Source organism: Perca fluviatilis, chromosome 8 (assembly GCF_010015445.1).
Source record: "Perca fluviatilis chromosome 8, GENO_Pfluv_1.0, whole genome shotgun sequence".
Taxonomy (NCBI): domain Eukaryota; kingdom Metazoa; phylum Chordata; class Actinopteri; order Perciformes; family Percidae; genus Perca; species Perca fluviatilis.
The window spans coordinates 14,875,780-14,899,500 of NC_053119.1; the positions used below are offsets into that span (position 1 = coordinate 14,875,780).

The window sequence follows — 23,721 nt, forward strand, 5'->3', positions numbered from 1 at the left end:
AAGTTGTTCCATTGGTGTGTTCTTCTGTGTCTCCCCGGTTCTTGTAGCTCTTGTCACAAAGCTGGGTGATTTGCATAGTTTAGCATAAAACCTCCTTCTCCCTTACTCCTCTGTGACTGCACAAAAGCATCCTCCTATCAGTCCTTAAATCCCTAATCTCTGCAACTGTCTCTTTCTCACCCTCTCTTTTTCTCTCTCTCCCCATTTTAAGAATTTCTCTTTTTGTCTGTCCCTTAAATCGTTGCTCCCTTCCTTCTCATCACTGCCTCCTTCTCTTTTCTCCTTCTTTATATGCATTCAGAGGCATCCCTCGCGGCTATTTGGGGAGAGCTCAGTGCATGCTGACCTCAGCCCCCTTCTTCTTCTCCTCCTCCTCCTTCCTGGGGCAGCCATTGTTAACACACTCTGTCTCTTGTCCTTCATCATACATAATTACCCCTTGTTTTCTTGCTGCTCATTCTTGTTGCCCTTTGTTGCTGTTGTTTTTACCTGTCTTTTTCGGAGGGCAGCACTGTTTACGAGACCAGAACTGTGCTCTGCTTTCTGATCTCTTGCCAGTGAAGCTAATCCAGCTACTCCTTTATGCCTCTCTCTCTCTCTCTCTCTCTCTCTCTACTTGGCTGTCTGTTGCTTCTGAATGAAGTAATGGGGATTTTTTTGTTTTTGTTTAACAATGCACAACTAAACTCCAATGTTTTGAGGGCATTTACATAGCAGGCATCATTCCTCCCCTCCGTCTGTACACGTGTGTGTATGTCGCTCTGTGTGTGTGTGACTTGCATTCCAAGCAGAAAACACACAGCAGCCCTCCACTGCACCAATTTTTTCCTCCTTCCCTTTCATTTTTTTCTTTACTCATCTCTCATATTCAACTACATATATATTCCTACAGTACATCTCTCTTCCCTGTCTCTCTCACAGGAAGGGAGCAGCTTTCACTAACAGAGTAAACTCTCCATGTCCCTTCAGACAGGCCTCTTAACTAGCTGTTGTCATTGTTCAGTGGCAGGTAACGGAGCAATGCGGTTACATTTTAAAGTGTGACCTTCCCTGACATTTAAGTCAACTGCCATCTTAAAACCATAAAACCAGCTTGAAGTACCATAAGCAGCCATTCATGTGTGTGTGTGTGTGTGTGTGTGTGTGTGTGTGTGTGTGTGTGTGTGTGTGTGTGTGTGTGTGTGTGTGTGTGTGTGTGTGTGTGTGTGTGTGTGTGTGTGTGTGTGGACCTGTTCTTGTGCACCAGTATGCATATGAGTGCATTTTCTAATCTTCTACATTATTAGTTTAATGAGATTCTGACATGTTGTCAAAACAGCTCATCAACTGAGCTGTGAATGAAATGTAGAAAAACCCAGAGTGACGCGCTCTAAAAGGATTAAACTGAAGCGAGATCAGAATGGCTATGTATAGTGTTTGTTTATTTGCGTTTGTGCGCATGTTTGAATGTGTATGTTTACATGTATTTGTGTGTTTGAGAATGTGTAGCAATTATATTTCCATTGTTTGTGTCGGCGTCTGTGACTAAAATTGTAATGGAGATAACGTGACCAAACCCCAATCAACAGTAAAAGGGAATATTTTATGGACATCAGTAGACCCCAGATGATGTCCATCACTAATGCATAAGTCAGTAATTTATTGAACTTCTCTGTGTGTGTTTGTGTGTGTGTGTGTGTGTGTGTGTGTGTGTGTGTGTGTGTGTGTGTGTGTGTGTGCCTGCGTGCGTGTGTATGTGCTATTTTGTGTTTCTCCATGCCTTACACTTGCTGCATTGTCTTTTATCTTCAAATGATCACATTATGCATCAAGCAATTCCTATCAGCAGCAACCTTCTAAATTTGTTTTAATTTAGTCTTTGATGAAAAAATAAATATTAATTCCAATTATTTTTTGTGGGGTTTTTTTTCAAGTTTTTGTCAATGTGCCAGACATTTTTGATCAAACGTTTAATACTTGGTTGTAGACTGTAGAGCTTGCCGCATATATATCTGCTCTCCAACACAAACCAGTCAGTCAAAGGGAAAATTTAACAAAAACTTCTTACACAACCTACCCTTGCAGTTACTGCATGTATTTGAATAGCTGAGGATGAGCAGTTTTATTGCAGTTAATAATATTGTACTTGATGTGTTTTGACATTATTCACATGCACATTTTCTCTGCTGGCTGACAGTCCTTAAGCAGACAGACACTGACACTGACGCAGCAAGACACTAACTGATTTCTTTAGTCTTCCTTTGCCCCATTGGGCCTTATTCAAGACAGAAGCTCCCAACAAACCAAAACACTAATTTATTGTGTAGGATACCCAATATTGATCATACTGTATATTTCTGTCATCAATTCAGAAATGTTGAAATCAGATCTGAACTCTGTGTATCTGTTATGAAACTATTTATTGTTGCACCTTTTAAGCAAATCAAATGGACACATCCTTTGTAGCAGTATCTGATATGCAAATACCAGAGAAAGGTTTCATTCTATACATCTTAGTGTGGCTCGTAGTGAAATCCACATTTTACATTTTTCATGAAGAGGTTTTTCATCCTGTGTAATATTTTTGAGATGCTTCACCACATCTTCTGCGTATCCTCCAGTTTCTTGCTCTCTGTGCACTGCATCTTTCAAGTGCCCCATTAAATTAATTGTACAGTAATTGGCTCTGTAGCTGCTACCTCTCAAAACATTTGCATTGTAAACACTACAAGTAGCTGCTTGACTGCATTCAGTCTTGAGTTTAGCGCAGTTCCACACTGCAGATTATAGAAAAGACTTTTTACATCACTTTGCATAAATTAATCAGAAGTTAATGGGACACATACAAGATTCAGATTTGATTCAAATTTCAGTTGCACTGCATATGAAATTAGTGTGCACACAACTCAACAAAACAAACAAAATTGAGATCAAAATCAGTCAATTTCAAGTCCAACTCAAGCTACATGAAATCAAATGGACTAATTTAAACTAAAATTATGGGAATCACCCTTTAAGTTCTTATGCAGATAATGTTGATAGTAGTTGATAATAATACTTTTTATATCTTCATGAGCTGGAGAATCCGACTGGCAGAGTTCAATCGCTCAGTGTTAGGTTCCTACGATTCCTTAAAAAGTTTTATTTCCGCAAGGGTAGGTTTGGATTTATTTTGCCTGACATTTTACCATGTCTCTCCCCATAGGTTGCCAATCTTCTCAGGCTCTTTCAGATTCCTCAGATCAGCTATGCTTCGACCAGTGCCAAGCTCAGTGATAAGACCCGCTACGATTACTTCGCCCGCACGGTGCCCCCTGACTTCTACCAGGCTAAAGCAATGGCCGAGATCCTCCGGTTCTTCAACTGGACATACGTGTCCACTGTGGCATCGGAGGGTGATTACGGTGAAACTGGTATAGAGGCCTTCGAACAAGAGGCACGGATGAGGAACATCTGTATCGCCACTTCAGAGAAGGTAAGGCATTGGATAGAATATGAGTTATTTCTGCATGAATATAAGCAACTGTTGCTCAAAGTAAGATACCCAACACCCCAAACTTTAATCAGCAGTGTCACACTGATATATGGCCCGCAGCTACACCAATAACAATGAACATTTGTGAGCTTATAAAAGTTTGTCTCTGTGTCTTATCTTGTCTTACACACAAATGGAGTTTATATTACACTGCTGTTATCAGTTGTGAACCAGAAAATGAAAGCTTATCTCCAAGAACTCATTCTGGGTACTTTCACAGTCACATTTTTCATCTCATTTGCTACGGAGGTGCATGATGGTTTGAGATGGAAGTTCATTTTTTGGCTTGTTTCTTCTCATGAATGATGGTGATAAATCATCACAAATAGGGGCCACAAACCTATTTGGGAGTAGAAGGAGCATTTCAATGACATCTGTCATAACAGTAATGTTCTCTTTCTGTCCAGGTGGGGCGGACTAACGCTAAGAAGTCCTATGAAGCTGTGATCCGCCAGCTCCTCCAGAAGCCCAATGCACGTGTGGCCGTCCTCTTCCTGCGCAGCGACGATGCCAGAGAGCTGCTGGCCGCTGCTGCCAGGCTTAATACCTCCTTCATCTGGGTGGCCAGCGATGGCTGGGGTGCACAGGAAAGCATTGTCAAGGGAAATGAGGTAACTGCTGAAGGAGCCATCACACTTGAGCTGGCAGCCAATCCTGTGCCAGAATTCAACCGCTACTTTCTCAGTCTGAACCCGGTCAAAAACCACCGTAATCCCTGGTACAGGGAATTCTGGGAGCAGCGGTTCCAATGTTCCTTGGGTGGTGTAGGAGCAGCAGGAGGGGGGGGAGGTGTTGGATTGGGAGAGACATCTCTCCCACCATGTGACATGGACTTGTCAATGGACAAGAGTAACTTTGAACCAGAGTCCAAGATCATGTTTGTGGTGAACGCGGTGTACGCCATTGCTCATGCCCTCCATTATATGCAACGGAGCCTGTGCTTCAACACCACCAAGCTGTGCGACAGCATGAAGGTATTGGATGGGCGCAGACTCTACAGGGATTACATCCTTAATGTCAGCTTCACAGGTAAGAGAGCTGGAGCAAGTGAAGAGATAAGGTGTTCAAGGTGGATGGAGAGTGAAAAGAAGTGAATGTTGGAGAGGGAGTTGGGGAGAAAAGAGGGAAAGATAGCAAGAAACAGGCAGGAATGTGAGTGCTGTGCCTATTTAACAGTCATCTCATGAACAACACAGGGATGTTGTCCTTTTCCTCTGCCAAAGCAGGCAAACCACAGAACATAAAACGTACTGTGACAAATCCGCTTAATTGCTATGTATTGTCAGAGCCAGCCATGCCATTGACACCTATTACCCATGCGTAATTGATACGACACTACAAAGTTGCTTTGAGGAATGTGAGCTGCAGTTAATCCTTCAGCCATATTCTTCTCTCTTGAACTAATGAGATTGTGTGTGTTATAATAGCTCCTATAGCAGGCTGCCTGTCTGTCTGTCAGTCTCTGTAGAGTTAGGAGAGAAGAGACAGGGGATTGGCTTGACTGACAGATGGCGTACAAAGGAAGCGTTGTAAATAAACTGCTGTCTCTGGGACTGACACAGGTTTAGAGGTGCTTATTCCTCCACCAACCGTGACCAGGAGTAGACATCAAAACAGCCTAACAAACAGCGCTAACACGGCAGCTTTGCCACAAGATGCTGGGGAAAGAGCAGGAGGGATGGATGGAGGACGAAAGAATGGCATCACATATGGAGGGAGGGGAAAGGAAGCTTACAGATAAGACTGACAGGCAGACTAGAATAAGGAAAGTGAGTTTGGGGTAAGGTAAAACGGAGTAAGACAGAAAAAAAGATAAGGAGGGAAGGAACAAGGGAGCACTGAGGCAATGCTGGAGTGGGAGAGCGTGCGTCAGCAGAAGAAGAGGATTCTCTTTGAAATTCCACATCTTCACTTCAGCTACAAATCAAAGGACTTCGAACATTTCTGCATGAGAGGAGGGAGACAGAAAGAAGGAAAGAGAGAGAAAGAGTGTGAGTAAGATAGAGAGGAAAGGAGAGAGAGGAAATAGTCGAGGCGATTGCAGTCGCAGCCTCCAATTGGCACAGATGATAACCACTCTCTTATAGGATGCATACAGAGAGGGATGGAATAGATATGCAGATTCACACATAGACACAAGTTTAAAAATGTGTGGAGTAAGTTGGAGAAGAGAGGAGGTGTGAATCCCACTGTGACTTCCCTACATCTCTATGTCTGATCATCTTTCTCCCTTGCATTCCCCTCTCCCGCTCCCCCTCCCTTCTTTTCACTACTGATGTATGTCCATGAAGTGCATGTCTTTACTCCGCGAAGTGAGTAACAGCATGTACAAGGATCTTGAGTTCTTTACAGCTCAGTGACGATGGTGTCAGCATGGCAAACAGCTTTATGGGTTAAAAAAAAATGCATTCAAAGAATCTGCGTCGATGAGGATGTTGAATGTGGCGGTACAGTTACAAACTGGGGGAACTGTTGCAGCGTTTGCTTTGAGTTGTTTGTTAATCCCCAGAATGACGCACTCACACTGCTGTACATATACATCTTTCCATCTACAGTATATAAGGAAAGGAGCTGAGGTGAGTTGAGGTTGAATGTGGGGTATAAATACTGCAGTATCACCATCCGCAGTGCTCTCAGTCTGAACTGTCGCAGACGGAAAACCAACACTGTTCTGCGGTCTCTATCTCTCTGCCATCTCCTTCTCTCACACACACATGTATGTTCATTATACACACTGACGGTGCACTGAATGTGTGTGGTTAGGAGTGTGTTTTCATGCCGCTCTCTTCATCTAGTCTCATCTTGCTAGTTGCTATGGTAATGAAGCCGACACTATTGCCAATTGTTGAAGTGAGCCGGTAGATCATGGGAACTGTTCCCTACCATCCAGTAATAGACACATGGGCTCATTTGTGCATTTTTATGAGGCCTCGCTACATACTTCGAACACAAAACACACATCTACGTACACGCAACACACAAATGCTGCAAAATAGTCCGCATTTTTTTTTTTTCACAAAGAGGCAGCTTGAAATGCTTGTTTTTTTTACCAGCATGAAATTGCAGACACCCTCAACCCACACACTTCTCAAAGCCATCATTCAACTCCCACCCACCCACCTCCCCGATCTGCAGCAACCATATCAGTATATACACACATGCACGCAGTCTTCTGTTCAAATAGTAGTGATAGATGTGATATTCCCCCTTCTCTCTGCGCTTTTGTGTGAGTGTGTGTGTGTGTGTGTGTGTGTGTGTGTGTGTGTGTGTGTGTGTGTGTGTGTGTGTGTGTGTGTGTGTGTGTGTGTGTGGTGTGTGTGTGTGTTTTGTGTGTGTGTGTGTGAGATATGTCTGTGTTAGCAGAGGCGGTGTGCCTTCAGGGCCATATTGAGCAGCGAGCTTACTGCAACGTTTAGATGCAAGAGAACAACCTTCACTCGCTCATTTTCTCTTCACACTATTTTTCCTTCTCTCTGCCTCTGTCACTATCTGTCTCTCTCTGTCTTTTTGTCTCTCTTTCTCTCACTCTTCATCACTCTGTCTGTCTCTCTATCTCCATTCTCTTTCTTAACTAGAAAGTGTCGTACTCTCTCTACATTTAAAAAGAGCACATCCCACTCAGACTTCACAAGGTTTCTCTCCTGCCTCCACCACCTCTCTGCGCCGGTCTGTTCCTCAAGTCCTACACTTTGCTCATCCCTTCATCCATCCTTCACCTTTTCTCTATTGATTTGTCCGTCTAAAGGCTTTCCTCCGTCTACCTATATCTCTGCTGCCGCCACACCAGTTTCTTGCTGTTCTCTCTTGCTATCTCCTCTCTTTTTTCTCGTATTCTTCTCCCTCTTCTCCCTTGTCACTTCCCTCCTTTCTTTGCCCTTATCTTGTCTCTCGGCTCAGCCTTCCTTCCAGCACCTCTTGCTTTTGGCCTGCCGTTTATTTCTTTTGTCTCCTCTATCTCACCACCTTTCTTTCAGTCAAGCCTCAGCTCTCTGCTGCTGCATTTTTCCTCCTATACATTTCTCCTCCCGTTGTTATAGACTTCCTTCTCTCCTCCCTATCTGTCCTCTGTTCCCTTGAGGCCTGTTGGTCCGTGGCCCAGGCAGCGCCTCCATCCCCAGCGACCAAATCTACAGGGAGAACAAATATAGCTAATTTGATCTGTATGTGTGTGCGTTTGTGACATGTGAGTGCATCCCTGTGTCCATATCTGTAAAAGCTCAGGGATGTGTGTCTGTGTCTCTGTGGGGCACAGATGTGTAAGGTCATCAACCCTCTGGAGGAAGAAAAAGAGGGACAAGAAAGGTTGTTCACACCATTAGCATGCAGAGCCGTTCTATCTTAATATTTTACCTGGAACAGGTGTGCATTTGTGCACGGACCTATGTGCAGTGTTTACTCTGTCAAGCTTAAATCAGTTTTAAATCAGGGATTCAGGTGAATTGATGCTTGGAAATATAATTATCTATTCCCTAGCCAACAACTAATCAACAGCCACCTTTTGAATTTTTAGTCACACACTCACACAAAGAAAAGATTTGCTCGTGCTCTCTCTCTCTCTCTCTCTCTCTCTCTCTCTCTCTCTCTCTCTCTCTCTCTCTCTCTCTCTCTCTCTCTCTCCACTTTCAGATTACTTATTCCTACTTATTCCTCCCAAGCCCCTTTGCCTCCTCTCTCTCCCTGCCTTTAATACCCACAATCCCCCTTGGGCTTCGCTTTAGCCCGACATGGCCGAGAACATAATTAATTTCACAGGTTCTGAATGAAAAGCCTGTTTTCACAATGCTTGTAATTAAGTAAGAATAATAAGGTGTTTCTCGATTTAGCAGGAATGCTAAAAAAGTGTCTCACAAAAATAAGGTATCTGGTAATGCTACGCAATAACTGCAGTTTGTTTTACCTAACTTTATTTGCTTTTTTTTGTATTATTTGTTTTACATTCTGTGGCTCCAGCTGTTTGATTAATTGCATTTTGGTCGACAATGCAATGAATCCTCTCAGAACAGCAGTATATTCACAGTTGGTCTGTGCAAAGGGCACTTTGTTTTGTTGAGTCTAAAAACTCCATTATTAATTGTATCCAGTGTACCTCAGCTACATAACGTGAATGATTTGGGGAGAATGTCACTGAGAAGGCATGGTCCACCTTTGGATGTTGGTGACACCTCGCAAGCATGGGAAGTCACTCAAAGCTGCGAGTAGTGCCGAGGGCCGAGCCTGCTGTGGGTCTCAGCTGGACTGGACTGGACCAGCGGGATGTACTGTACAGACAAGGTCACAAAGAATCATCAATCATCACTATTTGAGGTTGTGTTATAGTATGTGTTAAGACGCCGCAAGAAAGCCCATAAGCTGTTGTTAGGAAGCAGTCACCACGTTCAATTCTTCAAATGATCAAATTGGTTCAGTTCACGGTTCATCAAAGTTACATCACACAGAAACACGCTGTAGAAAGGTGGCTGAGGGACAAACTTCCTTTCAGCTGCTCTACCCACCACTTGTCTGAAGAAATTCAAATGCTTTTTGGTCATGCTGTTTGTATGGCAGTGTCAATCGGTCCACCACTTTGGTCCACACTGATATATCTGAACACCTATTGGATGGATTGTCATTTCAATTTCTTCAGATATTCATGAATCCCAGAGAATGAATCCTACTTGATTTCATGATCCTCTGACTTTTCCTGTAGCCCCATCATAAGGTCAAATTGTTCACTTGTCCTGTAAAATATCTTCACATCTACCCAATGGATTGGTGCCAAATTTTGTACAGACATACTTTATACCCAGACTATGAAGCCTATGACTTTGGTGATCTTCTGACTTTTCCTCTTGTGCCAACTATTGAATAAATTGTCATGAAATTTGGTGATCCCCTAACTTTTAACTTCATCTAGCACAATCATAATTTCAAATTTTTAATTTACCCAATACTTTGGTTTATGGCCAACTAGCAAAACTACTGACATTCCATCAGCCTCAGCTGTACTTTGTGTTTAGTGCTAATTAGCAAATGTTAAAATGCTAACAAGCTAAGCTAAGTTGGTAAAAATGTTAAACATTATACCTGCTACATCAAACATCAGCATGTTAGAATTGTCATTGTGGGCATGTTAGCATGCTCAAGTACAGCCTCAAATTGCTGCATGGCTGTTGACACATAGGGCCTTATCTTGTACCTGGCGCAGCGCAAAGCCCGACGCAAGTGTCTTTGCTAGTTTAAGGCCGACACAGTTGTCAATTCCCCGTCCAGCGCCTACGTTGTTTAAATAGCAAATGCACCTGCGCCCACTTTTGCGGCCATGGGCATGCTGGTCTTACAGGGAGGTGTGTTCAGGTGCATTCTTGGCGTATTGCTATATTGAGGCAGCGGAAAGTCATCGCGCCATTGACCAACAAAAACCTCAAAGTCAATAACGCAGCATTCCATTGTTAATTTTACAGCGCATTAGTAAAATGCGCCTACATTCGTGCACAGCGCGTGCACATTATGCTTGTTACACACACAGGGACGCGCAGAAGTCCACAAACATGCAAAAGATAAAAAAATATATATATTACAATTTGAAATAGTATTATGATATGATCTGCTCGCTCGCTTTCACTTCACGCACAAGCAGATCAGGTTCTTCTCCTGAAAATCTCTCCTTCTAGCTTAGCAAATCTGCCATAATAGCAATGCACCAAGGTACAAACGGTACAAAGGCTTTTAAAGGGAATGGGAGATGACACTCTGATTGGTTTATTGCATGTTACGCCCAAAACACAGCAATGATTAATTAAGACACTAAGTACAACCCTTTTGAACTATGCGCCTGGCGCACAGACCCTTTTTTACGCCATTAAACTAGAAAAAGCACTTCACGCCATGCACTTAGAACGTTAAAATAGGGCCCCTAGTCTTGTTTAGTCAGAACCAAAAATCTTTCGGCCGCTGGATTGCTAGGGTTTTTAAATTTAACTCAGGACAGTGCTGAGGGGAGAGAGTGGTGTCCATCAGTCAAGGACCTGGCTGCCTGTCTCAGCTCTCTGCAGTCCCCCGAGGAGTCTTGGTGGCCTTCACCAGCTCTAACTTGCACCCTCATACACTTTCCCTGATAAGCTGCTCTATCACGTCAGCAAGGTCGCTGGTGTGGGTTATAGGGAGGAATCACCAGTCCTCTGAGTCTATTGCTCCCAAATATGATCTGTTAGAGTGAAGTCAAGGACAATACAACGCCCTCAAATGGGTCTGTAGGCTAATGCTGTTATCTCTTTAGTCTGCATTACACGTAATTACCACATACAGCTAATTAGGCTTCAGCACACATCTAAGGTCCTAATAAGGTGCAGTTATGATAAATAGCTCGTGGCAAAGTGTTTCTGTGAGTGTGTATGGGTGTCTAAGAGGAGGAGGCTCGGCTTGTCTTATTGCTCAGTGTTATTAGCCGACTTTATTATCTGCCAACTAGCAATATAATGGATTCATATCTCTTCTTCGTCTGAAGATATTATCACCATCTTATTGAAATCATTTTAATTTAGCTGTCACCTAAACATTTAGGCCCAAAATATAAAGAAGACTTGACACTTAGAATTACCTGTGACAGAGAGGGGAGAAAGATAGAGGGTTGTGCTGTCTCTGTGATTTATGGATTTCATAAACCCTAACCCCCTCTGCTGCCATCTGACACGCTATTCTTCTCTGAACACACGGAGTCTTCACAACAATAGCACAGCTTTAGCCCTTGTCAGTGTAGAATACACACACACACACACACACACACACACACCACTAACAGCAGGGTCAGAGCTTTGGTTCTGTCAGCACAGCCTCCCACAGCGCTCAGAGCAATACCTTAACCATTGCACTGTAAACTAAAACCTAATGGAGCTTCCACAGGCGCGTGTGTGCGCGCACATCCTCACACAAACATATCCAATCTGTATTTTGATTCCTTCCACTAATCCCAAGCTGTACATTTGGCCCGTGATTTCTTCAGTTACCCATTGACACAGAGCTATGGAGAAGACAGCACAGTATCATCAATGTTGCTGTGCACTGAAGACCGAGAGCCTTGTTAAACGTTGAAGAGTGATGCTTTTTAAACCCTGTGTACGCTGCACTATCCCCAGCCACATCATCATTTGACAGGGGAGGCAGCAGCGTATAACACTCAGCTCTGTACAGTGTGTCAGCAGCACAGAGTTGATTGCTCCACTATAAGGACAGAAGTGGCACAGTAGGAGTGACATACACTTTGTCTGTGTCAGAACGTCCAAGTGTCAGCACTGTCAGGTCCAACGCTGCATGCAACACATCAAGAAGTTACTTTTTTTCCCCAGTCTCTCCTCTTTTTTTTTGGTGGTTTCAGCATCCTGCCAATTTTACAATCTCTTCTGTTCCCACATCCTCAGGGTAGATGGTAATCCTTTCACAACAACTTGTATACAAACCAATTTGGCAGTTTCAGCAGTGTACCTCCCTCACATAAGAGACCCAGAGGCTAATTCTATCAATGTGTGGGTAGCTATAGCACTGCCCAGAGATTCAGTCCTCTGCCTTCATGTCTATATGACTTTATGAGCAGTTTGTTAATGATGCATTTGGTAATAAACTTTGTCAGATCAGAATTTAGAGCAGTGTTTTTGTCCTGATGTGACCTCAGGGAAGGATGGGAGGCCATTGATGCACACAGACATCACCGAGCATACCAGGCATTTATAGCCTCTTAGCAAATACTTTGGCAACTGGCTGGTCTTCAGTAATGAAAACACTGTTGTAATGCCCTTCACTGTCTGTTCTGGACTCCGAAGGCTTAACTGACCATGGCTTATTGTCTCTGTCCTCACTGTTGCGTCTAAAGAGGCATCAAAGAGACATCAATGGGATGATTGTTTGTGATTGTTTAGCTTTAATCTCCTCTTTCCACTCATCTTATCTCTCTCTTTTCTACTCTTTGTCTCCTCTCACCCCCTGCAGCCCCTTTCTCTCCTCCAGGCAGTGAGACAGTAGTGAAGTTTGATTCCCAGGGGGATGGCGTGGGCCGATACAACATCTTCAGCTACCAGCGCTCTGGCGATCGTTACGGTTACGTGCCAGTAGGTGACTGGGCAGAGAGTCTAACTCTGAGCAACGATCTGATTCACTGGCCCAGAGAAGTGGTGCCCACCTCGCAGTGCAGCGACCCCTGTGAACGCAATGAGATGAAGAAAATGCAGGCAGGTAGGAAACTGAAATTCAAATGTTCTTTTTATCACAGTGACATACCATACCAAGCAGCAGTGCCTTTTGAAAAATCTCAGGCTGTCACATTCTGCTGTTCATATTCCTGTTTCCCAGGTGAGTACTGCTGCTGGATCTGTACAGCCTGCGAGCCTCATGAATACCTGGCTGATGAGTTCACCTGCTCGCCCTGTGCTCCTGGCCAGTGGCCTACTGATGACCTGACGGCCTGTTACGACCTTCCTGAGGACTATATAATGTGGGAAGATGCCTGGGCCATTGGTCCAATTACCATCGCCTGTGTAGGGTGAGTGATAAAAGGCCATCAACATGATGTCAGACTGGTCCTGAGGTGTGTGTGTGTGTGTGTGTGTGTGTGTGTGTGTGTGTGTGTGTGTGTGTGTGTGTGTGTGTGTGTGTGTGTGTGTGTGTGTGTGTGTGTGTGTGTGTTTGTATGGATGGGGGAATGGGGGAAGGGAATTGACTGTTCACTAAACCCCTCCCCCGAGCAGTGATTTTTTTCTGATCATACCTTAGCAACCATAACAGCGAGCCTGTCAATAGGAGCAATACTCAGCTTTTAAAGAGGTAAAAAAGGGTTTTTCTAACCTTTTCAAAAACAAAAAGCAAAAGTATAAGGAATGGATTGAACAGTGTGCTCATCTGCTTAAACTAAGCTGCAACTGTGAGCATTGCCAGTAATAGTTCACTACTTACAGTAACAGAGTATTACTTTCAAGGCCAATGAGCATATTGTTAGCTTACTCCATTTGTTTGTGGCTTTACATGTTACTTTAATAAAAATCCTTTGATGACCAGCACATCCACTGTAAAGTATTCCCCCACTATGTGTCTGTCCTGGATGCCATCAGAGTTTAGGATAATGTTAACAGTTCTGCTCTGCTTTTTATTGGATTTATATGGTGGCCGAAACAGTTCAACACAAATACAAAAGCCATAAGACAAATACAAAAACTACAACACAAATACAAAAGCCACAACACAAACGCAAAAGCTACAACACAAATATAAAAGCCACAACACAAATACATAAGCGACAACGGAAGTGAGTGACAACAGAGGCCTGTACTACGAAGCAACCGCGGTCCCGGATAACCGGTGTCACGAAGGTGGTTATCAACAAGTTCAATCAACCCAGGTTTGTCCAATCTAGAGACGCGCGCGTTCACATAAAAGAGGCAGTGTTTGCGCACCACGACCAATCGCAAACATCTACCAGAGCCACATATTTTAAACAAGAAGAGCAAACTATAATTCTACATAAATATGAAGAACACAGACTCGGTTTTACAGGGAAAACGCAATACAGTCGCTGCTTCCTAAAACAGGAAGGAAAGCTGGCAAAAAAAAAATTGACGACGCTGTAGATGCGTAAATTACTCTTATCAATATCACTTCCCCATCAGTCAGGACGAAGATCTGACCATATTTACACTTGTGCTTTCCATAAACTGTCGTTGCTTTAGCCTATTATTTCAGTTGCAACCCTAGCAGTGGGAAGCGATCATGAGAGCAAATAAAAAATATAAAAACATAATTCAAACCGATATGCGCATTGGCGACACACGGCTCAAGAAGCCGATATGTAATTCCCTCCCATTAAAATACATATATTTCATAAAAATACCCATCAGGGAATGTTAACCGGGTTGTCGGTCTCTAAATGTTTTAACTTTTATATGCGCACCCCTCTCTCTCTCTCTCTCTCTCCCTCTCTCTCGCTCAGTGCACCGAGCTCCGCCTGGTCTTCAAAGAACAGTGACGCCGTTATCAATCGAGTATTGATTGGTCAGTAGGCGGTGCTTTTACACCAGTTGATCTCTGATCTCCAACTTAACCTGCTCCCGACCAGGTTAGGCGTTCAGCATGAGTTACCACGGCGATTGAACCCGATAACAACTGATCCACCTTCGTAGTACAGAAAATCCTGGGTTGAGCCTTAAATTAGCTCGTTAACGCCAAATCCTGCTTCGTAGGAAGTGAGTGTAATGTTGACAAACAGAGCCGGCGGATGAGCAGGAGGAAAGTTCTTGTATGTTTGAGAAGTAAGAAGAAACATGGTTCCTTGCTAATTATGATTACTGTCGCTATGTGATTGTCACAAATAAGCAATGTTGCTCAAAATCTTTGTATTTTCATATGTATGTACTCTGCCATTTAGGCTGCGGAGGAAAGTGTGTGTGTGTGTGTGTGTGTGTGTGTGTGTGTGGGTGTGGGTGTGTGTGTGTGTGTGCCTAATTGTAGGGTTAGACATGCAACAAAACCCTAGTCTGTACAAATGGTAATAAACAGTATATGAATAATCCCTTTTACATGGCTTTAAATAAAGTGTAAACACAAGAGTCCACAGTCTGAATTCTATTTATTTACTTATTTTATTTTCCAGTAGTAAGCACGAAGCAAGGTCATGGTTATAATTCTGGGTTTATTGCATTCAGATCAACTGTGTATGACCGTGAACATAAGCCGTGTACTGTACATATGAAAATAAAAAAAGATATTGAACAACATTGCTTATTTGTGACAATCACGTAGCGACAGTAATCATAATTAGCAAGGAACCATGTTTCACTTCTCAAACATACAAGAACTTTCCTCCTGCTCATGCGCCAGCTCCGTTTGTCAGCAACACACTCACTTCCGTTGTCGCTTATGTATTTGTGTTGTAGCTTTTGCGTTTGTGTTGTGGCTTTTGTGTTTGTGTTGTAACTTTTGTGTTGGTGTTTTAGCTTTTGTGTTGGTGTTGTAGCTTTTGTATTTGTGTTGAACCATCTCAGCCACTGTAGATTTGGGGATGTTTACACTCCGGCAACCTCTACACACACATTTTTCCTTTTCATACTTAACAATAGACAGTAGATCTTCACTTGATTACAAGAACTATGCTGCTTCTTTGCTATCATGTGTTCTACATGGATTATCAATGGTGAGGATGCTGACTTTTTGCGTTTCTTGTTTTAAAACTAGTCAACTGAAAACATTAAAAATTCTGCTTTTTCAACCAACTCATGGAACTAACAGTGGCTTAATTAGCTAGCTAGCCACAGCTGATGAAATCTGCCAGTGACCGTTGTTATTTCAGCAAAATCAACGGTCGTCTGTCTTAAATAATAAATAAAACCTAAAACCTATAACAAGTAAAACAGATCAACAGAACAATATTTCCTGTTAAGTAACCCTGATCCTGACCATAACTGCTATACGACAAACCTCAACCCAACAAAATGTAATCCTAAACTTAATGGAAGTTCAACATTTAGGCAAATGTGCTCATTCACTTTAATTTCAAGAGTTAGATGAGAAACAGCAAACAGTCAATTTACTTGTGCTTTTCCATCCTTTAACATGCACAAACTGTATTATTATATGGGCCTATACTGATAATGGAAGATTTGGTCATTATTGTGATATATTGTGTTATGTTAAAAGCTCTGCCTGACTTGTTTATTAGCATTTAAGCACTTAACAAAACTGTGACTTCATGAAACTGCTTGTCTGTTTTGCTGCATAACTTCCCTCTTGTCCACAGGTTCATGTGCACAGGTCTGGTGTTCTGGGTGTTTATCCGACACAACCACACACCCCTGGTGAAAGCTTCAGGCAGAGAGCTATGTTATATCCTCCTCTTGGGAGTCTTCATGTCCTATGCCATGACTTTCCTCTTCTTGGCCAAACCATCTCCTGCCATCTGTGCCCTCCGGCGCCTCGGACTGGGCACGTCGTTCGCTGTCTGCTACTCCGCCCTCCTCACCAAAACCAACAGAATCGCCAGGATTTTCAATGGCGTGAAAGACGGAGCGGGTGCAGTGAGGCCACGCTTCATTAGCCCGTCCTCTCAGGTGAGTGATTGCAGCATCATGTCCATCCATCTGCATCAATCAGATGGATGCATAGACAGACAGACAGTGGATCTTGATGACCTTACCTTCCTCTCTTCTCTTCTTTTTCAGGTGTTCATCTGTCTGAGTTTAATCTCTGTCCAGTTAGTGATGGTGTCAGTTTGGCTGCTGCTGGAAGTTCCCGGGACACGGCGCTTCACGTTGCCAGAGCGACGGCAGACTGTCATCTTAAAGTGTAACGTGCGCGACTCCAGCATGCTGCTGTCACTGGGATATGACGTGCTCCTGGTCATCCTGTGTACTGTGTAAGTGTACATAACTGGTTTGATTTGACATGATAGTATATTTACAGTATGTTCTCCACCCCGGGGCACTTCGTTCACTGTGTTTGACACCATGTTTTTATCAAGGCGGTAAGCCTCTCCTCACAACGCATAGCTCCTATGACGCCATTTTGATGCTAACAAGCACTCACCCGCCGTTAGCATTCCACTGACTGCCATTCATTTTGACGTCACTTTGACAGCAAAAACTTTATATCTGAAGCGTTTAAAGACTTTATTTGTCCATTGTTTATTTCTAAAGAAACACGACAATGTATAAAAGGCTCCATTACCTTGTACCTCACGTTATGGCTCTGTAGCAGACATTTTTGTAAAGATAGGCGAACGATTGTGTCGTAACCAAGCGACTTACTTAGACTTAGGACTTAGACTTAGACTTCTCTTTATTGATCCTTTTGGGATGACTCCCGCAAGGAAATTAGATTTCCAGCAGCAGATTTTAGCATGTTACAAAACACTCTTTAAATAGAAAAAAGATAGAAAATAATACAGCATAAGAATAACAATAAACCTTTAGCTAAATAATTTTACAAAAAATATACAAACAACAATAAACTGTTGCACAGTAGAGGAATTACCGTATAGTACAGGAGAAGCTCGCAGGCAGTTTCGACTTACATTAGCTGTTTCAATTTAATTACTAATGTTAATTAGCATTTTAGTTAGCAATAATTAGCCCGTGCCCATGTTATCTCCTTACATATACCTACGCTCTCCATCTCTACAAGATTCGGAATGATTGAGATTTCTCTTGGCACAGCTACCAGAAGACTTACAACTTTCAGACAGGTTGCTCACGTCACATTTACGTCGTCTCTCTCAGTTGGAGGCTGCGCAGTAACGCTCAGCGCTCACCGGAAAAGTGCTTCTAATAGCCTTCACTGGTCTCCGTCCAGAGCAACGGGATCTGTTGGTCCATTTTATATACTGTCTATGTTTATGCACACCGAGAAAAAAACTTATTACATTTTGCTGATTTAAAACTACACATTGTGCTGGGATGAATAAAAAAAAATCACAAATCAGTTTTTCTTTTGATTTCAGAAGTTTTGTTTTCATAGCAACAATCATTTCAGTAAAGTATGTGTTAGTTGTTCCTCTCTAGATGGTGTCTGTCTAATCAGAAATATGATCCTCTCCCTCTAGGTATGCCTTCAAGACCAGAAAGTGCCCCGAGAACTTCAACGAGGCCAAGTTTATTGGATTCACCATGTACACCACCTGTATAATTTGGCTGGCCTTTCTTCCCATCTTCTATGTTACATCCAGTGACTACAGGGTATCTTCTTGAACACACACACACACACAATAATTGGCTCTGTCTTTTAGGAGGATGTTTCATTGACATACATTCAGAGTCAAATTCAGATTGTCATTTCAATATGTTAAAACGAAATCCATTACCCAGGTCCAGCAGTGTACACAATAAATAACATTGGCAATGTTTTAGCTAAAATAGACACTCTAAAACCTATAACAAATAAAACAGATCAACAGAACAATATTTCCTGTTAAGTAACCCTGATCCTGACCATAACTGCTATATGACTAACCTCAACTCAACTAAATGTAATCCTGAACTTAATGGAAGTTCAACATTTAGGCAAATGTGATCATTCACTTTCATTTCAAGAGTTAGATGAGAAGGTTGATACCACTCTCATGTCTATATGCTAAACATGAAGCTACCACCAGCAGCTAGCTTATTTAGCTTAGCATAAAGACAGGAAACAAGTGGGGGGAGGGGGACAGCGAGCCTAGCTCTGTCCAAAGATAACAGAATCACCCACCAGCACCTCTTAAGAGCACTAATTAATATGTTGTATCTTGTTTGTTTAATCCATACAAAACCTGAAGTGTACAAATGACAATTAGCCATTTAACTGGAGGTTATGTTCCCACTTTTTTGTGGTTAGTCTGCTGGTTGTAGATTCATATTTATTATACAGAGATCTAACTCTCGGCAAGACAGCTTGAAAATGTCAAAATATTCCTTTAGAATTTTATGATTTATCTTCTGGGGACCTTTTTTGTCCTCAAACAAGAGGGGGGCTCCCTATAATGTAACTGTGTGAGCAGTTTCTTGGCCCCTCATCATGATAAATACATGCACACCGGTCACAAAACAGTAACAACCCAGGTGTAGTGGCAATTTAAACAATTTCTAATCCTGCTGGCAAATGTCCCAGCTCTGCAGTATTGGCATGACAAACAGACTGGCAAACTGCTGACACATGTCCAGATTAAAGGAGAGTGAGTGTTCACCTGATCCATAAAAAACCTTAGGCGCGCACACACACACACACACACACACACACACACACACACAAACACACAAACACATCTTAATCACACGCTTACAAAAACACACACAGTGTGCACTGTATCAAAGGGCGTAAGAGAGGAGTGCTGATGCCAAGGCTGCTCATTTGATCCCTATAAAAAACATCTATCTCTCTCTCTCTCTCTCTCTCTCTCTCTCTCTCTCTCGCTCTCTCTCTCTAGAAATCTCAGCATTTCCTTGGCCTTGTAATCTGACTTTAAGATTAGTCAGGTAGAAGCACAACATCACCAACATGCACAACCACCCACTCATACAGTATACCCACACACACACACACACTCACACACGCACATACACAGAGGAGATGTTGAAGGGTTGATCACTCATGTGCTTCTCTGTAAAGTGATTCTACTGTGAGTTGCTGTTTTTTAACCCTGTAACACTTTTCTGCCACACAAAGTTAGACAATGATATGGCAGCCTAAAAGGGATATACAACATACACGCTTCCAGACCTACCTGAGATTGTTTTCATCTTGTACAATAAATCACAGAGAATGAAGTTAAAGCTACCACTCAGAAAATGTTAAGTCTGGCCTCTGTGGTCTCTGTTGATGAAGTCTTTTATTGATCCATCCTGTAATTGTTATCCTCTGAACTGTTGCAAGGTAACAGAGTCTGCCAATAAACAGTTATACTCTCCGTTTACAGGCCTCATTGGCTCTGTGTACGTATAGTGATTGGTAAATTACTTTAGGCATTTCAATGCTTTAAATGTATCCATTCAATTTATTATTGTTGCATTTTCTGTTAAGCACTCTGTAATACTCATTCAAAAAGTACCTTTGAAAAATGTTCCTTATTAGAGATTGTTATCCGCAAATTAGCTCCTAATGGCATTTGCTTTGTACTACATTAGCATAAGATGTATCCATCAAAGTCTGGTTACTAATTACTGTCTCCTCTTTTCTCTGCAGGTTCAGACCACTACCATGTGTATCTCAGTCAGTCTTAGTGGCTTTGTGGTCCTGGGCTGTATGTTTGCTCCCAAGGTCCATATCATCATGTTCCAGCCCCAGAAGAATGTGACCAGCCACAGGCTTAACCTCAATCGCTGCAGTGTCAGTGGGGCTGCCACCACATACGCATCTCATGGTAGGTTACATGCGGTTACCTCATTTTTAAAGAGACAGGGGTTTAGAGCAGCACTTTCTTGCTCTTTTATTATTATGCCTCTGTCAAATAGGTGTTTTCAGCATTCAATATTCAGCACAATGGATGGCTCTTTCAACTTTTGCTATAGGGGATACATAATCTTCAATTATAAACTATCTATGTGTTTGTTTTCTGTAGTTTTTGTATTATTGTTTCTATAGTACAGGTTAGTTTAATGCTATGTCTCCAAATGTGGACTACTGTTACTCCAAAGGTGTTACCTTTAGTGTTACCAGTTTAAATCGTAAGCTAGTTGGACTGTAAAGAATGGCATAGCATTCACAAAGATGTAGTGTTGAGTACAAGGGGAGGCCAAGAAAGAAGCAGGCCCCTAAGAAGTGGCTGGAATCTTTAAAATATTTTTAACAGCTGATATGCAGCATGTGTAACACACATAAATAAATATAAAACTACAGTATTTAATTGGCTTCACAAAAAAGATCATTAAAGGGTTAGGTGCAATTCCAAGTTTTTACAAATGGCATACCAGCATTTACACCACCTCTGATGTCATTTGCATCATGTATGTACACTTTTCTTTTAATTTGCCTATAAGGGCAATGCTCTTTCTACACTAGCAGCTAGACCTCCATCATGATCATGACTATTTTTTGTAACTTTTTTTTAATGTGATTTCAGGTCAAATGTAATGGCATACTGTGAGAAATATATATTGATTCATTGCTAGTTTTAAGAGAATGTTTTTCATTGATTTAGCAGCAAAAATCATCAACTGAGGAAGACCTTATGAACGATTATTTGCACAAATCTAATGTCAAAGAATGTTTGATTTTAAATTAATTATCTTTCTTGTTCTATCTCGTTTTATAGCCTCTGTCAGCGCCCACCACGTCCCAACCGTGTGCAACGGGAGAGAAATTGTCGACTCCACTACTTCCTCTCTGTGACCACATCCAGTCCACTCATTAAATCTGCCAGAGCGACTGTTAGCCAACCCATGAACATTATCCCCCTCAACCATCATTCCCCACCTCATTCACACACTGTATACACACAAAAAAAACACACACATATACATATGTACACATACACACAAATACAAGCACAAACAAACAAACAAACAACCTTCCTTGTGGACTAGAACTGTATTGTTTCAAAAATGTAGAAAGTGTGTAACTATAATTAAATTATTTTCTAGGGATGTACATACATGGAATCAACATTGTTGTAAGTAGAGAAACAAAAGAACAAAAAAAGTTTTTAGGAGGAATTTTTGGAGCCTTTGTTTTTGATAGCTTTGTTATGATGCGGTGTAAATAGACAAGCGCTTAATCATGGTAGGAGGGCGTGTGTCCCTCAGTGTGGATGCACATTTGTGGCTCTGCTTGCCTCACCTGCAATATCCCACAGACTTTTTATTCTCTTGCTTTTTTGTAGGTCTCATTGTAATAACCAATTATGTATGCATTTCTATTGTGTATCTGTACATTTGTACATTATACTACTGATGGTTCAAACAGCACAATGATGACAGTCTTGTAACCCTAGAATGAATGTGGACAAAAGCATAAACTGGATGGTAAAGGATGGCTGTAAAGGACATGTACAAAAATCCACCCAACTCATCGACTTACAGTTACACTGTGCCAGAACACAATTTTCAGTTTGAGAGTTCATCTATTCACATCTTGATTGTTTTTCTTTGCATCTTAGATCCTTATAAAGAACCCATTGTAGCTGTTTTTTGCAGGAAAAAATATGTTTGCTTTTGATACAAATTTTCATTTTTCTATTTCTAATCATGGGATCCCTTTATCTTAACGGCCATAGTTCCAGACATGTGTTCACCAAGGCAACAGTATGTTTACTCCCACTCTCAAGCAGCCTATTTCTTTAGACAATTGCTGTAATGGATTTCTAATAATAACTAGTGACAGGGCTGAAAAGATATAGTACATCAAATGCATTTCTTTTGCTTCAAAACTGTCAACACAGACAGTGCTGCGGTAGTTCTGTCAACACAAACTGGTGTCTTACCCGGTAATTATGAATTTATGCTCAAATGACTCAAACACTAATCGAGGGAAACTGTCTGCTTTGCTAAACACATGTTGAATTTTTCCAACTACAGGGGAGTGGTAGGTCATGTTTTCATGTCCCATAGATACAGTATGTGGAGATGTTTTGAATATGGCTATGTGCCTTAATGTATGTTTGATAGTGTTCCAGGTGGAGGTTTAAAAGAGGTCAGTTTTACAATACCAGCTGCAAATCCTTGTTTGGTAAATGTAAAAGTGACCCCAGTATAGAGAACATGTTTCAGGGCAACACAATGTCAGTTAGTTTTATTCCCTAGCAAGCCTTCTGCCATTGATTGTTTACCTGACGTGTTGAAACAGTGAATCTGAGGAATCCTTAGGTTGAAATGACTTTCTCTATACCCCCTTCTTTCTCTAGTCTGTGATTTAAAAAAACAACCTGAAATGGATTTTTCTATAGACACCCATAACACTGTTTAGCGGCTCCAATAAAAGAAGGAAGGGGAAGAGAAAAGCTCATATACCATTAAGATGAAGTCATTGACTCGTTGACTTATTGAAGTGTGCAGTTTACATGTCTGTGTTAAATGTGTTGACGTTGAGAGGCACAGTGGAGCAGCTGGCTACGGTGGTCCCAGAGAGGCTTACGCGGGGAAGCAGAGCACACAATGTCAGCTGCTGGCACATCTAACAAAATGATGTTAGAGTAGAACTCATATGCACAACATACATAACATTTATCAAAACATCCCATCAAATTCTCTGTTTGTTGCTGGACATATCCCAGACTCTCTGCTGTGTGACAGTTATGTAGTGGAGGGAAATAAATGACAAAAAACATGAATAAAGTTATTTATGAAAAACGATCTAAATAGCCTAAATTAGTGGACTATTTTATTACTATACATCATATTTAATTTTAATGAGTGGCCTCTCATGCACGAATGTATTGCATTTAGAATGGTAGTAAATGATTAATAAACTGATCTTAAATGGTTGCATACTATAATATGCTGTTAACAATAAAGTGTGACTGTTATACTTGATTATTTCTAACAAAATATGTGATCAGAATCACTTATTTGCTTCCCTGGACAAACATTTTAGAGGAGTTTCTCCATGTTAAAATTAATTTTGTAGGTACAGGCAGAACTGTTGAACATACATCTCTTGACCGGTCTACACCTTTGCACAGCCGTACCCAACAGCACCCTGAGATTATTACACTAAATGATAGATTTAAAGAATTTTGGAGTATGCGCCAAGACGAGCCGACCTACATTGGGGCGTGTGTGTTAGGTGCA

At 41.8% G+C, this 23,721-nt stretch overlaps 1 protein-coding gene across 11 annotated transcripts in view; it reads left to right on the top strand.

The window, feature by feature from the left end:
* grm3 (glutamate receptor, metabotropic 3) overlaps positions 1-23,283 on the top strand; it is a 42,502-nt gene extending 19,219 nt beyond the window's left edge. For all 11 annotated transcript variants that reach the window (XM_039809385.1, XM_039809375.1, XM_039809374.1 and 8 more), the window contains 9 exons: positions 3,185-3,454; positions 3,922-4,543; positions 12,473-12,715; positions 12,833-13,022; positions 16,266-16,575; positions 16,687-16,880; positions 18,066-18,198; positions 20,180-20,357; positions 21,249-23,283. In XM_039809385.1, the coding sequence (XP_039665319.1) occupies positions 3,185-3,454; positions 3,922-4,543; positions 12,473-12,715; positions 12,833-13,022; positions 16,266-16,575; positions 16,687-16,880; positions 18,066-18,198; positions 20,180-20,357; positions 21,249-21,325 (2,217 nt within the window). In that variant the 3' untranslated portion in view covers positions 21,326-23,283. The remainder of the gene's footprint in view (positions 1-3,184; positions 3,455-3,921; positions 4,544-12,472; positions 12,716-12,832; positions 13,023-16,265; positions 16,576-16,686; positions 16,881-18,065; positions 18,199-20,179; positions 20,358-21,248) is intronic.
* The last annotated feature ends 438 nt before the right edge of the window (positions 23,284-23,721 follow it).